The sequence below is a fragment of the Drosophila sechellia genome, chromosome 3R (assembly GCF_004382195.2).
Source record: "Drosophila sechellia strain sech25 chromosome 3R, ASM438219v1, whole genome shotgun sequence".
Lineage (NCBI taxonomy): Eukaryota > Metazoa > Arthropoda > Insecta > Diptera > Drosophilidae > Drosophila > Drosophila sechellia.
In genome coordinates, this window is record NC_045952.1 from 5,121,063 (window position 1) to 5,133,670 (window position 12,608).

At 42.6% G+C, this 12,608-nt stretch overlaps 3 protein-coding genes across 4 annotated transcripts; 2 read left to right on the forward strand and 1 right to left on the reverse strand.

The window, feature by feature from the left end:
* Window positions 1-606: 606 nt before the first annotated feature.
* LOC6614084 lies at window positions 607-4,753 on the forward strand. The gene is made up of 2 exons (XM_002038502.2): window positions 607-1,512; window positions 3,670-4,753. Exons 1-2 carry the CDS (start codon window positions 1,038-1,040, stop codon window positions 4,080-4,082), a joined length of 888 nt encoding a protein of 295 aa, XP_002038538.1. The 5' UTR covers window positions 607-1,037; the 3' UTR covers window positions 4,083-4,753.
* Window positions 4,754-6,650: 1,897 nt separating this feature from the next.
* LOC6614085 (ctenidin-1) lies at window positions 6,651-7,505 on the reverse strand (the record flags this gene model as incomplete). The annotated part of the gene is made up of 2 exons (XM_002038503.2): window positions 6,651-7,346; window positions 7,407-7,505. Coding segments are annotated over 2 exons (600 nt in total), but the record flags the coding sequence as incomplete, so codon positions are not given.
* A 2,449-nt stretch (window positions 7,506-9,954) lies between these two features.
* LOC6614086 lies at window positions 9,955-12,511 on the forward strand. 2 transcript variants are annotated; one of them, XR_004362068.1, is made up of 3 exons: window positions 9,955-10,696; window positions 11,392-11,912; window positions 12,065-12,510. XR_004362068.1 is itself a non-coding variant. In XM_002038504.2 (2 exons), exons 1-2 carry the CDS (start codon window positions 10,054-10,056, stop codon window positions 11,757-11,759), a joined length of 1,011 nt encoding a protein of 336 aa, XP_002038540.1. In that variant the 5' UTR covers window positions 9,955-10,053; the 3' UTR covers window positions 11,760-12,511. The 2 variants fall into 2 exon arrangements, 1 of the variants encoding a protein (XP_002038540.1); XM_002038504.2 differs by having other exon boundaries at window positions 11,392-12,511.
* The last annotated feature ends 97 nt before the right edge of the window (window positions 12,512-12,608 follow it).

Sequence of the window (12,608 nt, forward strand, 5' to 3'; positions counted from 1 at the left end):
GCAATGACTTTCTTTACGGCCCAAACTCGTTCTTGAATGGCGAAAACTGCTAAAAGCCAAATTGAAATTAACGTGTCAACGGCAACGGCAGCCAGTTGCAGAAATGGTCAAATGCCAAAAAAGCGAACTCCTACCAAAAACCACTAATGCAACTAATATGTTTGGCCATAAACAACGAAAGCTACGGCTGGAAAAACAAGTCGCAACCCGTTGGAAATGCCTTGGCCTCGCCTCCGCCTCGCTGCTGGGCGCCTTGGTTCATTGAGGAGTGCTGCTGCCAATGATCTTGACGGCAGTGGAGATGACAGCCTGGCTATTTTCGAGCCAAATTGGTTTATGATACATTTATATTTCTTTATTCATATAATGCTAGCTCACAAAACCAATTGTTGACACTATACTGCCTTAACTTTAATACATAGAATATATTGTGTAAGAAATTAATTACATTACATTATAGCTAGTATAATTGATAAGATTTTTATGTCAGCTAATTACTGTAAAATAAATATATAAATAAATTTTGAAATATAATGAAAACTCATAGCTGGGTAAGTAAGCACACAACACATTACCTTTAACGTATATGGTCTCAAAATAATAGACATCAGATAATCGACACTATGAAACTAAATTCACTTCGGGCTGTGGAAAACTCAAGTACCAGCACTGACGCACGCTTTTTCCCACCGCCGTGGAAAACCGAGTGGGAAAAAGAGCCAGCACGAGCTGGGGGCCCGAAGTCGCCGCCGACGAAGCCGAGGAAAATCAAATTGCGATCAACAGGCCGTTGAGCGAGCACAGAAAGACAGAAAGAAAGAAAGAAAGGTCTATAAAAGAACAAAGCGCGCCAAGGCTCGGCATCAGTTTGATTCGAGCTAGCAGCCAGAGCAAGTGGCTCCCAGTGACTCCCAGACAAGGATTTGTGGCCGAAGGACTAACCACCCACACACCTGTGTGTAGCACCTGTCGCGCGGTGTGCCGCGAGTGTTGTTGTCGTCGTCGTTAGCCGGGAAAAGTGTGAAAAGTGCCTTAGAATGATATTCAAGCAGTGGCCCTGGCAGGCCCTCATCAGCCTGCTCTCCGTGTTGTTCCTCACCAGCAGTTGTGGGGCGGCCACCGAGCAGCTGGGCAGCCCGCCCAGTCCCAGCCCATCCCAGAGCGCCGGAGCACGAACCCTCCTCAGGGTCTACGACGAGTGCACCCGCGCCGAGGCCGGATTCGTGCCATGTCTGAAAAAGAAGGCCATATCCTTCATCGACCGCCTGGCCCCCATCGACGCCATCAACGTGGCCGAGGGCATCAAGCTGGTGCGCCTGGAAACAGCTCCCCGTCCGCCGGCCGCCAGCGAGAACGAGCTGGAGTCCTCGCTGCCCCGATCCGGCAGCGACCGGGATGCAAAGCTCACCAACATGCTGATCGAGCGGCTCAGCTACTTCTTCAACGGGCACTCTCTGCAGGTCAGCTTCCCCAAGCTCACATCCGATGAGATTGGACGCGGACTAGAGGAAGGTAAGTGGGCTGGGTAGGATTAAGGGTTATAATGATGGTAAAAATCGAAAAACACTTCAGTTTTTAACCAATGAATCGAATTTCATATAACACATAGCCTGTCAGCCTGTCAGCAGATTTTCGTTTAGAAAGCAGTTACTGAATACTAATTTAAAGTAGCTCAACTTTTATTGTTTTACCACTGCCATCAATGAGGGAAATGCATTTTTTTAGTAACAGCAAAAGCTCCATCTACGTTGTTTGCTTATTTTCTCCAATTAGTATCGCAAGTATGTTATTTTACCCTACTGGCTAAATAGCCAGTGATTACATCAGATCTCCTGGCCTCTGTCCCCGAATTGCCTGCAATTAACCCAAGATTTCTTGGGTAAACAAATCGATCCACCGCACAGCGCCAATCATCACTTTCTGGGGGCGGTCTAATTGTGGTTACCGCTAATACCCCAGTATTCATTGCGCGTAACAGTGACATAATTTGACTCCGGCTATGACTCTGGCCATATCGCCGGCAATTTCCAGGTGCTTATTAGAGCCGAGAGAGCCGTGATAGTGGTCCAAAGCGTGTGTTTATCTCGGGCTGGCAGTGACATTCGCAACTGCATCATCAGCAACCGCTGGCTGGCCCACTTCCTGGCTTATCATTTCTGCATTGTATGTAAACATGGTGAGTGGGCTGGCCGGGGGGCGGGAGAAATGTGTAGAAAGGCGGGGAGGAGGGAGAGGTCACATTGTACTGGCTCTGGGAAAATGCGCAATTGTTTTTAGTTTTCGTTATTTTATAACGCGCACACGAGAAAACCCGTTGAGCAACTCAGGACTGACCCAGAAACCTTAACAACGACATCAGCCAGACAGACGGTGGCGACAACTTCGAATATAAAATGTCATGCCAGAATTTCGTGTTGTCCAAAAACAGCCGAAAAACATGGCATGCGCTGCCACTCTAGATTTAATTGTCAAGTCAAAATGCATTCAAAAATTGTTAGAAAATCGAGAAATTAAATAGATATTCGGTATGAGTATATTATTTAAAAATAATGTATAATATTCGAAGTAAAGGTAAATATCAATTAAAAAGCCTGTGTTACTCGGCTACCTATATAATCCAGATTCAAAACCCAATATATAAATGCCTTATATTACATAAACTATATTTGAAGTTACTTATCCATATCTCCAGTATACGTTTTCCCCAACCTTAAGACCAAGTAACTAAACCCTAAAAGGGCAGAGTAGCACGCTCTAAAAGCAAAAACTAAGCCATGTCTAGATGACATGACCATGTCAAATGCAATGAAAGTGGCGACCACGTTTCTCCGGCGAGGCCACGAGAAACAACTCCTCGACTTGGAGGCCAGTGGCATTGGCATTTCCATTTTGAATGCGGGCTGTCGTCAATTACAAATTACAAATTTGACACAAGCACTTAGGCTGCATCCACATCAAGATCGCAATGCAGGCGATGCAAAGAAAAGTGAACTTACTTTCACGCCTCATGAAGTTTTTCTTTTACTTTCAAATCATTGATCAACATTTTTAATCGATGCGAGGAGCTAGAGTCAAGTTGGCCAACACTTTCTCAATGGCACAGCCATTTTTGGCTAATACTGGCTCGATCGACTGAGATGCCTGTTTAAATCTGGTTATGACTTTCCGATCATCGATCTTTTGGGCAGCATTAGTCGCCATTTTCATTTCCATTTTCATGTCCATTTCCATTTCCATGTCCATGGACGTGCCCATGTCGAAATGCAATTTTACCAAACAGTCAGTCAGGCAGCCAGGCAAGTGAAATCGCCCGCAGTGTCCCTAATGAAGGCAGCAAAATGAAAGCCACACACGGTGCTGGCAATTCGGAATGCCAGAGCCTCTTTCAAAAGGCGTCTGAGTTTTCCCTGGGAAAATATTCCCATGCAGCCTTTGGTTAATTGAGCTGGCACTTTCACCGTTTCTCCAAATTTGCAGGGGTGCCATCCAAATACCATATCAACTTGGGAGATCTTCTGAGATTCAGATACTCGAACTATTGTTTTTGCATGCATTTCCTAGCGTCATTGTTTGTTTACTCATCTTTAAATAATCTTTTAGATAACATTATTATTTAAAATTCTATATGAATGAAACCACAAATTAACAAATTATCCATATATTTTGCAGGCCGTGGTAAAATGAAGAAGATGATGGGCATGATGATGATGGGCATGGCCATGAAGATGATGGGCATGATTCCGATTGCCATGGGTGCGCTCTACATCCTGGCGGGCAAGGCACTGATCATTTCGAAGATCGCCCTGCTCCTAGCGGGCATAATCGGGCTGAAGAAGCTAATGTCCGGCAAGTCGTCAGGCGGCAGTTCTGGCTGGTCCTCCGGAGGCGGCGGAGGAGGCGGTGGCTGGTCATCCGGTGGTGGCGGCGGGGGTGGCGGTGGCTGGGACCGACGATCCCTGACCGAGGCCCAGGAGCTGGCCTACCGAGCCCACCACCAGGAGCAGGCGGCCCACGCACAGAGCCACCCGCAACTGCAGCATCTGCATCCGAAAGCAGCTGCGCCGCAAGTGACCAAGTCGTAGGACGGAAATCCAGATGGATAGGAAAGAGCAAGAGGAGTGGAGGAGTGACCCCAAGTGTTACATAGCTGCATTTATCTTGTGGATAAATCACGGACGGCGGACGGATTGTAATTAGATATACACATAACTCTCTTTTTGCACTTGCACTGCTGGGCAGAAAAGATGACTTGATGCACTTCCAACGGTTCACTCGACGCACTGTGGCACCTATGGGTACATCGGATGAAATGTATCCAGAACGTGCGTTCCCACTGGGCACTGCGGATTTTTTTATAATGATTAGTATTTGCTTTAATCGATTATGTTTTGTTTTATGTATCGCTCTGCCCTGCTCTGTTCTTCCAGCCGGGTTTACTGTTGCTGAACCCGGCCTCTGTATCTGTGTATCTGCAACTCACTGTGCTTCAATTCCTATGGCTAACTGCACTTGCTGTTTTCAATTACCTCTCGTACTTCCGCTTCTGCAGCCCGCTTCCAAGTCCAACTCACTCCACTGGCGCACTTTGATTAGCTCTAGCCTGTCTAACTGTACGTAGCCACTAGGTGTAATAATTTATTTAACTTTATTATTTATTTACCAGCCGTAAGTTTAAATCGCATGTAAGCAGCAAAGTTTTCAAAAAACAGAAAAGCAAAAAAAAATGTATACAAATAAAATCACTGATACCAAGCGAAGGGCAGGTTTCTCTTGTGTTGAATGGGCGTGTGTGGGTGTGGGCGTGTGTGGGCCAGACTAAAGATACTCGACCAATATCATAAGCTTCCTGTAACCATTTGCCGGAGACTACTTCCGCTTGCCTTGGCCAAATCCCAATAAAACTTGGCCAGCTCCAGCTTCAATTGATTCCACTTGTAGTGTCCCAGGGTGTTTGTCCCATATTCGGCAACCTTATGGCCCACGTTTATTGCCCTGGCCCAAACACACAAGACAAGACAACGGAAATTTAAGCGAAGAAGCAAGTTGGTCCACAGTTCAGCTGTGTAAACATTTTCCAGGCCATGAACACAAGGAGGAAAGTTTGCTTGTGCCAGTAAAAGAACGAGAATTTCCCCTTGACTTTAATCATAACTGAACGCACCAGGAATTTCTAGAGGGAACCATATAATGAATTACGCAAAATGAATCATCATCCAATTAGTGGGGTTCTGAGTCGAGTAATGTATGTTGCTTGCAAGTGAAAATCTGTGGGACTGAGTTAAAGCTGTTGGCCAAATCAACTTTAATTAAGGATTCAGCTTGTCATTGGGTTTCAGCACTTGTAACCCGGAAGCTTGTTAAGGCGTCCTTCATTCAAATTGCCCAACGGCTGATAGTATTGCCAATCAATTCCGCATTTTACATAACAAACATATATATGTAGAAAAAACACACAATTAAAGAATAAAGTTAAACTGTCCCTTCTCCCATAACTACGCATTTAAAATGTATTTTTTTTACCTGTCAATAAAAAGAGAGAGGCAAACCAGAATTTAATTTAAATGAAAGAAATCGATATTGAAACCTTATCAGTTCGTTCAATGAATAAATTGTCAAGCCTCACAAAATTAACTAATTACAACCATCTTGGGTTTCAAGGCTAATATTACACAAACATTGTGGGAAGTTATAAATATTTATTGAGTTTATCTTATGAGCACAATATTAACTCTTTTTATACACAGACCTTATTACCTTTGGTTTATAACGAATATTTTAAAGGAAAGAAAAATCGGTATTTTCTCTGAATTAGGAAGTCCTTACATTTTTCCATTTTTTACTCATGCTAAACAACATTTGCAACTGTGAAACGTACCTGTTGATTCGATCCTGGAAAAAAAGCTTTTTTGCATCAATTTTTTCAGCAATTCCATTTAAATTTTTAAAACATTCCCCACTGAACAGTTAAGTTCGCTCCCAGAATAGTGATTTCCTAATTTGGGTCGCGGAGCACCCAAGAAATCCGAGATACTTTCAAGAAAATTTCTCACCAGAATTGGAACTCGTTCTTAATAGCCAGAAATTAGATTCCAGAATTAAATTAAATTAAGTGAGCCAAATCTTAAATGGAATATATTTTTGTAGCGTTTTTAAACCCTCCACTAAGAAACATTTGTCATGAAATTTCAATTTGACAATGGGCAGAAACATGTATCTTTTGTGGAAAATTCTTTTTATAGCAATTTATATAATTTTTATAATACGATCTGCTTAACGCTCAATGATACCGTTTGCTAAGAAGTTCACAAAATATTATAATAAGTAAGCTGTGGTTAATGCATATTATGAAATATAAATAAAAAAGTTAAAAAACCGGATGGCCATAAAACCCATTTAATAGCTGCGATTAAATCTCAGCGTATGCAGTATAATGGCTTCATCTGAAGGTAAAATTAGCCTTCCATTTAAAATAAGCACATCGAGTTTTAAAAGTCCGAATTAAAGTTAATTTATAAGTTGATATTGAAAAATAGCGATAATCAAGGCCTTCTGCCTTACAAACATTATGGTAATTGGAGAATGTGTCCCATACTAATATAGAACCATCAAGAATGGAAATAATTATTGGTTACAAGGTAAAAAAAACGCTCTTTATTTATTTAAATAAGATTTATTTTTGCTTCATTTGTAAGTTCGCCAAGCAGTCTGCGGATCATCTGAAACTAGTTTCGCTAACTTGGAAATAACTGGCATTAAAAGATTCGGGTTACTTGGCTACGGAATGTTTTTTTTTTTCAGGTACATAAACGAGTTTATATCCGGACTACATCTAAATGGAGAGTGGCTCACTTCGTCTTCCACCATCCGGACTGACCACCGTAGCCACCAGCGTAACTGCCTCCGTAGCTACCGGAGCTCCAGCCACCTCCACCGTATCCACCTCCGTAGCCGGATCCGGAATCGGTGATCACTTTAATAATTTTTACTGTGCTGCCACCGCCGTATCCACCTCCGTAGCCACCTCCGTAGCCACCTCCGTAGCCACCTCCATAGCCACCTCCGTAGCCACCTCCGTAACCACCACCGTGTCCACCTCCGTAGCCTCCTCCATAGCCACCTCCGTATCCTCCGCCGTAGCCACCGCCAGCTCCGGAATCGGTGATCACTTTAATGACCTTCACGGTGCTCTCGCCTCCATAGCCACCACCTCCGTAGCCGCCGCCGTAGCCACCACCGTAGCCGCCGCCATAGCCACCGCCACCACCACCACCGCCCTTGAGCAGACTGAGGAGACCGGCGTTGGCGGTTGCCAGGATGGCTGCTAGAGCCAGAAGACATACAAATACCTGTAGGATATCAGTTTGTGTTTAATCCTTTCAATAATCATATTCTCAGGCAATACTTACTTTCATTGCGGACTGCGAACGCTCGAGAAGCACAAGTAGAACTAATGCCAAAAGCCAAATTCGCTTTCGATTTAAAGCTGCCTGACTGAACAAACCCCATCAAAGGTGGCTTAGTGAGTGGCTATGTGTCGCACACGCTTCACTTCCCTCCAAAAACAAGGTCTTTTGACTCATTATAGTGACTCCGCAATTAAGCAAAACTTGTGCAGCGCTCTGATAAAAGCCGGTGTGGACGGGAAGATTCCCGAAATCAAATATATGATTTCCATTAAAGCTGGGCGTAGGAAGAGTTTTGCGTTGAACTAGTTTAACGGCTGAGTTGACCGGGTTGCCAACAAGAATTGCCAACAGAATTCAAACTGGGATACAAAAACAAAATTCCAAGTGAATAAAAATGTATAATGTTAAAAATGCAGATCATAATTAAATGCGATTCTATATATTACAATAAAACTGTAATATTTTACATACACTTACATATAATTAATTGTTCTATTGAAGATTTTTAAAAATAATGTACAAAAACATGAAGTCAAGTGATATAAAGAAATTTATAAGCACATATTGAGTTTTGGAATGATAAAGAAACATAGAATATGATCTCAGTGTAAAAATCGTCCAAAAAATGCAAGACTGTTGTCCCAGTTGTTAGCTAATCATAGTCACCAGTCGAAAAAGCAGTCACATGCAAATTAGGCAAAATAAAAAATAAATGCTTTAAATATCTTTAGTTTGATCCACGCCTGATCATCTGTTGGCAGCATTCTCATAACATACATGAGAAAACCAAACAATGTCAAATAAAATACGAGTTTCGGACGCGTGCAGACAATGAAAGAAATAAGCTACAGTCACTCTCCATTATATTCGTAAGCCATCCGAATGTGGTCCTTTGGACACTATCAATCATGGCTAGCTGTTAATGGCCAAGCTCTGAAAGACATTTCAATTGCCATTCAGTCTAAGCCACAATTTGCGCCTGCAAATGGCCCACAAGCCCCCATTATCACATAGGCTCTTTAACTTATTCAGTACCATAATTCCATCCCATACATCATTCTGAATGCGGATAATGGAAAAACAAAGCCCGAACGGAACTCGAACCGAGATGTGGGCTGCATTCGGCTGAGGATTGCATTGAGATTTATCCCAAACTCTGGCTCTAGTTCGGAAATGACATCGCCTGTGCTTAGATAACACTCTCATAAAAATGTTGGCAATAAACACAGACGCAAATATGATTTTTTGTTTACTAACATCTGTAAATATAAACTTGCAACGCAGTAAAGGTTACAATTGTTGCCGTATAAAGTATATATTTTCTTGATCAAGCTATATAGGCTATATAGCCATGTCCTTTTGTTTGTCTTGTGCCTTGTTTTCATTGGAGGTAGTAAACAATCGAAACGGTCCGAATCTAGCAAGGTATACTATTTAAGATACTTATTTTCTCGCGACTGTCTTTTCAAAGGTAAGCCCAAAAGTAAGCTTTACAGAAAGGCTTAAACTGCGCAAACCGTTGAAAAGTCGGCCATATTCGTAGCCAACTTGTAAAAAAGTTAAATGGTGTCGCCCAACAGTATGTAAAGGGAAGGGAAAGCAATAAGTTAAGTGCAACGTTACAGAGATTGCTGCAAAAAGTCAACCTCTTTCGCCCACCGATTCACCTCTTAGTGCCCATCATCCACTTGTGGATGATTAAACACACGGCGGCGAGGTGCATACCCCGCTGGCATCTGGTGGCAAGTTCGGAGAGGCAATTAGCACGCACGGACCTGCAATTACTCGAATTTACCCATTGGGTACACTTTCCCAGGGCCAGAAACCTATATAGAATAGTGCAACAAGTGCAAGGCCACCAGTTGGACTTGTGGATGCGAACGTGCAACAGGCCATCAAGGTGGTGAAAAGTGAAAACAGCCGAAACTCGCCTTTAAAGCATTGTTTTCTAATTAAAACCGACATGCCTGAATGGCAGATCTTCGATCTGCCAATGAGACGCCCGCTTTTCATCAGTGAAAATTTACATAAGTGGAAATTGGGAAGTGGACGGTGGTCGGTTACCTCCATCCAATCCGGTTACGCCTGACGGGCTAACATTCTGCATGTGTACACTCCAAAAAGCGTTCATCAACAAAGTTTCAGATACTAATAAGACAATTTAATAACTAAGGTAGTCAAACCTTACTTTAATATTTTACATTACTTTAAGTAATAGTAACAATATGAGTTAAGTATAAATCAAATAGGTTAAATAGAATCAAAGAGTTTTCTGAACCTGATTATGTTACTCAAAAACCCGGATTTATATAGGTTTTTGAGTTATTTTAAATTAATTTAAATTTTAAACCCATTTTAACTGCCCTATTTCTCTTCGTGTGGGCCAGGTAAAAGTCTTGATTGTGAAAATCTATCTGGGGGATCAACTGGGCGCTTGACCGCAAGCAAAAGCCACAGCATTTTTCGGCGAAAGGCCGTAAAATCGCTCGACCAGAGAGCACCATAAATTGTCGAATGGCCCGTAGAATTTGGTCTACAAAGATCTCGGAACACTCACCTCCTCACAGTTCAATTCTTGACGGCGTGCGGAGTGCGTGTGTGAAGTGGCAAGCCCAGCCGAAGGATCCGCAGGAAAATTGAATCAACAATGTGGCAGCGACAGGTGTTGGTGCTCGGCATTTGCGGGCTCATAACAATGGAGGTGGCGAGGTGCAGTGCCAGTCGCTTTAATGGCGCCACTTCCGCCGGCAACCAGAACCCGCAGCTAAAGCTGGAGATGAATGCTTGGCAGCCTTTCACCCAGCACAACAATTGGCTCATCCTCCAGGCGACAGCACACAGTTCCATGCAGCCGGAGCGAGCGGAGATCCGGGAAAGGCGAAAGGAACCGGAACGACTTCCTGTCAATTTCTACGCCTATAACCATCGCTATAAAGAGAGCTCCACAACGCCGGGCGGAAATTACAAACCGAATCCTCCCAACGATCCATCCAGCTATGTTCTGGCCATCAGCCAGCAGATGCGGCGGGGCCAACTCCTCCGCCAGCTGCCAAAAGCGGAGGATGTCGAGCCGGAAGTTCAAAAGGTGGCTGCGACTTTAACACACCCGGTTAATGGTGATGACGATAATAATCAAGATGATGAAAACAGAATCCTTCCCGGGGGACCAGGAGATGGCGAACAGGCATCGCTCCGGGGCGCGGAATCCTACTTGGAGCCCTTTGAACGCGCCCTGGTGAAAGTGCGCGACTTCTGCGACGCCCTGAGAAGCGTGATTAGCGACGAGGCAGGTGGGTAAATTTAATGAAAACTTTATTAAATGTGGTCTGAATCCAGGTACAGTACATGGATTAAAGCGAATTTTTATGTCGAAATTGGAGTGCACAACAACATAAATATTAACTAAACAAAACTGGAATTGTTTTAATTGCGAATTCAAATAGTAAATAAACAGCTGCCTAAACCTTAAAGGAATCTTGCACTTCCACATTTATTTCTGGCATTTCAGATGAGTTTCCATTTTCAAAAACTATTTTGAAACTTTTTATATTTTGGTGAAAAAAGGGAGGTATAATAAGGCCCTATCTCGAGGATTTAAAAAAGCATTTCTGTAAAGTATAATTTAAAACATTCCAAAATAATAGTGGTATGGTTAGAATTTAGCTTCAATTAACCATATACAATATTTTAGAAAGGTATGTTGTGCCAGCACTAAAAAAATTCAATAACATCTAACTTAAAGGGTTTTAAGTACATTATTATTAGACATCTAACGGGCTAAGTACTCTTACTATACTCATTAATTTTCTCCCTTTTCCCTTTCCCTGGTTGACTTAGCATAGGAGTTTTAAATTCAATGATTCTTGATTATTTTCCAATCCAACCCATGCGGTCATGCAAGTGACAAGCAACCATAACCTCGGGGCGGCTGTGACTGACCATCTAATTACGTGGCTAACTAGTGTTTCCGCTCCTCCAATCGCAGATGAGACGGGTTCAAATAAATTGGATGCCACCGCAGGAGAAGGAGCAGCCGCCGCACAGCCACCAGGTGCAACTTCAAAGGAGCTCCTGGTTCAAGGTCGCTCTCAACGCCTGGCATCTGCGTTATCCGAGGGCCGCAAGCTCAAGAAGCTGAAGAAGAAGATCCAGAAGCTGTTTTTCCCCCTGCTGATTGCCTACAAGCTCAAGTTCCTCACCCTCATCCCGGTCCTAATCGGCGGACTCACGCTGCTCGTAGGCACCACGGGCCTGGCCGGCTTCTTCTTCGCTCTCTTTACGGCTGTAATGAGCCTGAAGAGCTCCGGAGGTGGCGGCCATGCCAGCAAGTCACTCGTCTTGAAGAAGCTCTGATGAGTGCCGCCTTAAAACCCATTCAGATTACCTATTTGGGTAGAGTTGGCGAACTGCTCGGCCAGCATTGATTTGTCCGTTCGGTCGGTGGCTATAAACAAGTGACGTCGCCGATTTTCAGCGATAACAACGACGCGCACGCAAGGAAAAGAAGTATGTAAATAACAACAAAATCAACCATTAGTGAATTTTAAATACTCTGTCTTAAATACTGGTACCTTAGACACAGTCTTTAATATAAATGACAATTATTAGCAGCTCCATAAGATATTACAGCTTTACAAAAACTACATTTTCTTTTTTAGCCTTCTAACTTTTGGATACATTTTTCTTATGTTAAACATAACACGGTTTGGTTTAAGGTTTTTCTCTTCATAAAGTCAAATTATTAAATTTTTGCATAGATGGGCTGTTAATTGTAAGTATTTATTTATCTTAAAATTTTAAGATTTGAAGAACAAGTCTCTGTAAACTTTAAGATGATCGATCTTGACGTCTTTAATTATATTTTACTAAGCATTAGGAACCATATTCTTCCTAAATCTTTACTAATTAGATCCACTCACCTATTTATAAATTAATATGCAAAAATTGTTATAATATTCTCTATTTCTAAGTTATTTTTCATAATATTCAGGACGTGCTTACCGTTAAATTATTGTCAGTACAAAACCTAAAAATAAATCTTAAATTAATTTTATGTGTACCCAAGTAATTAAACACTTAGAACTCTTAAAGGGAGACGCATTAAACGGGGTTTCCAAATTCCCAATAATATCCATGCAGCGTAGTGTAACTTTAAGCAGCAACCGGATACCAAATACAAATACCGCTGACACCCGAGCTGCG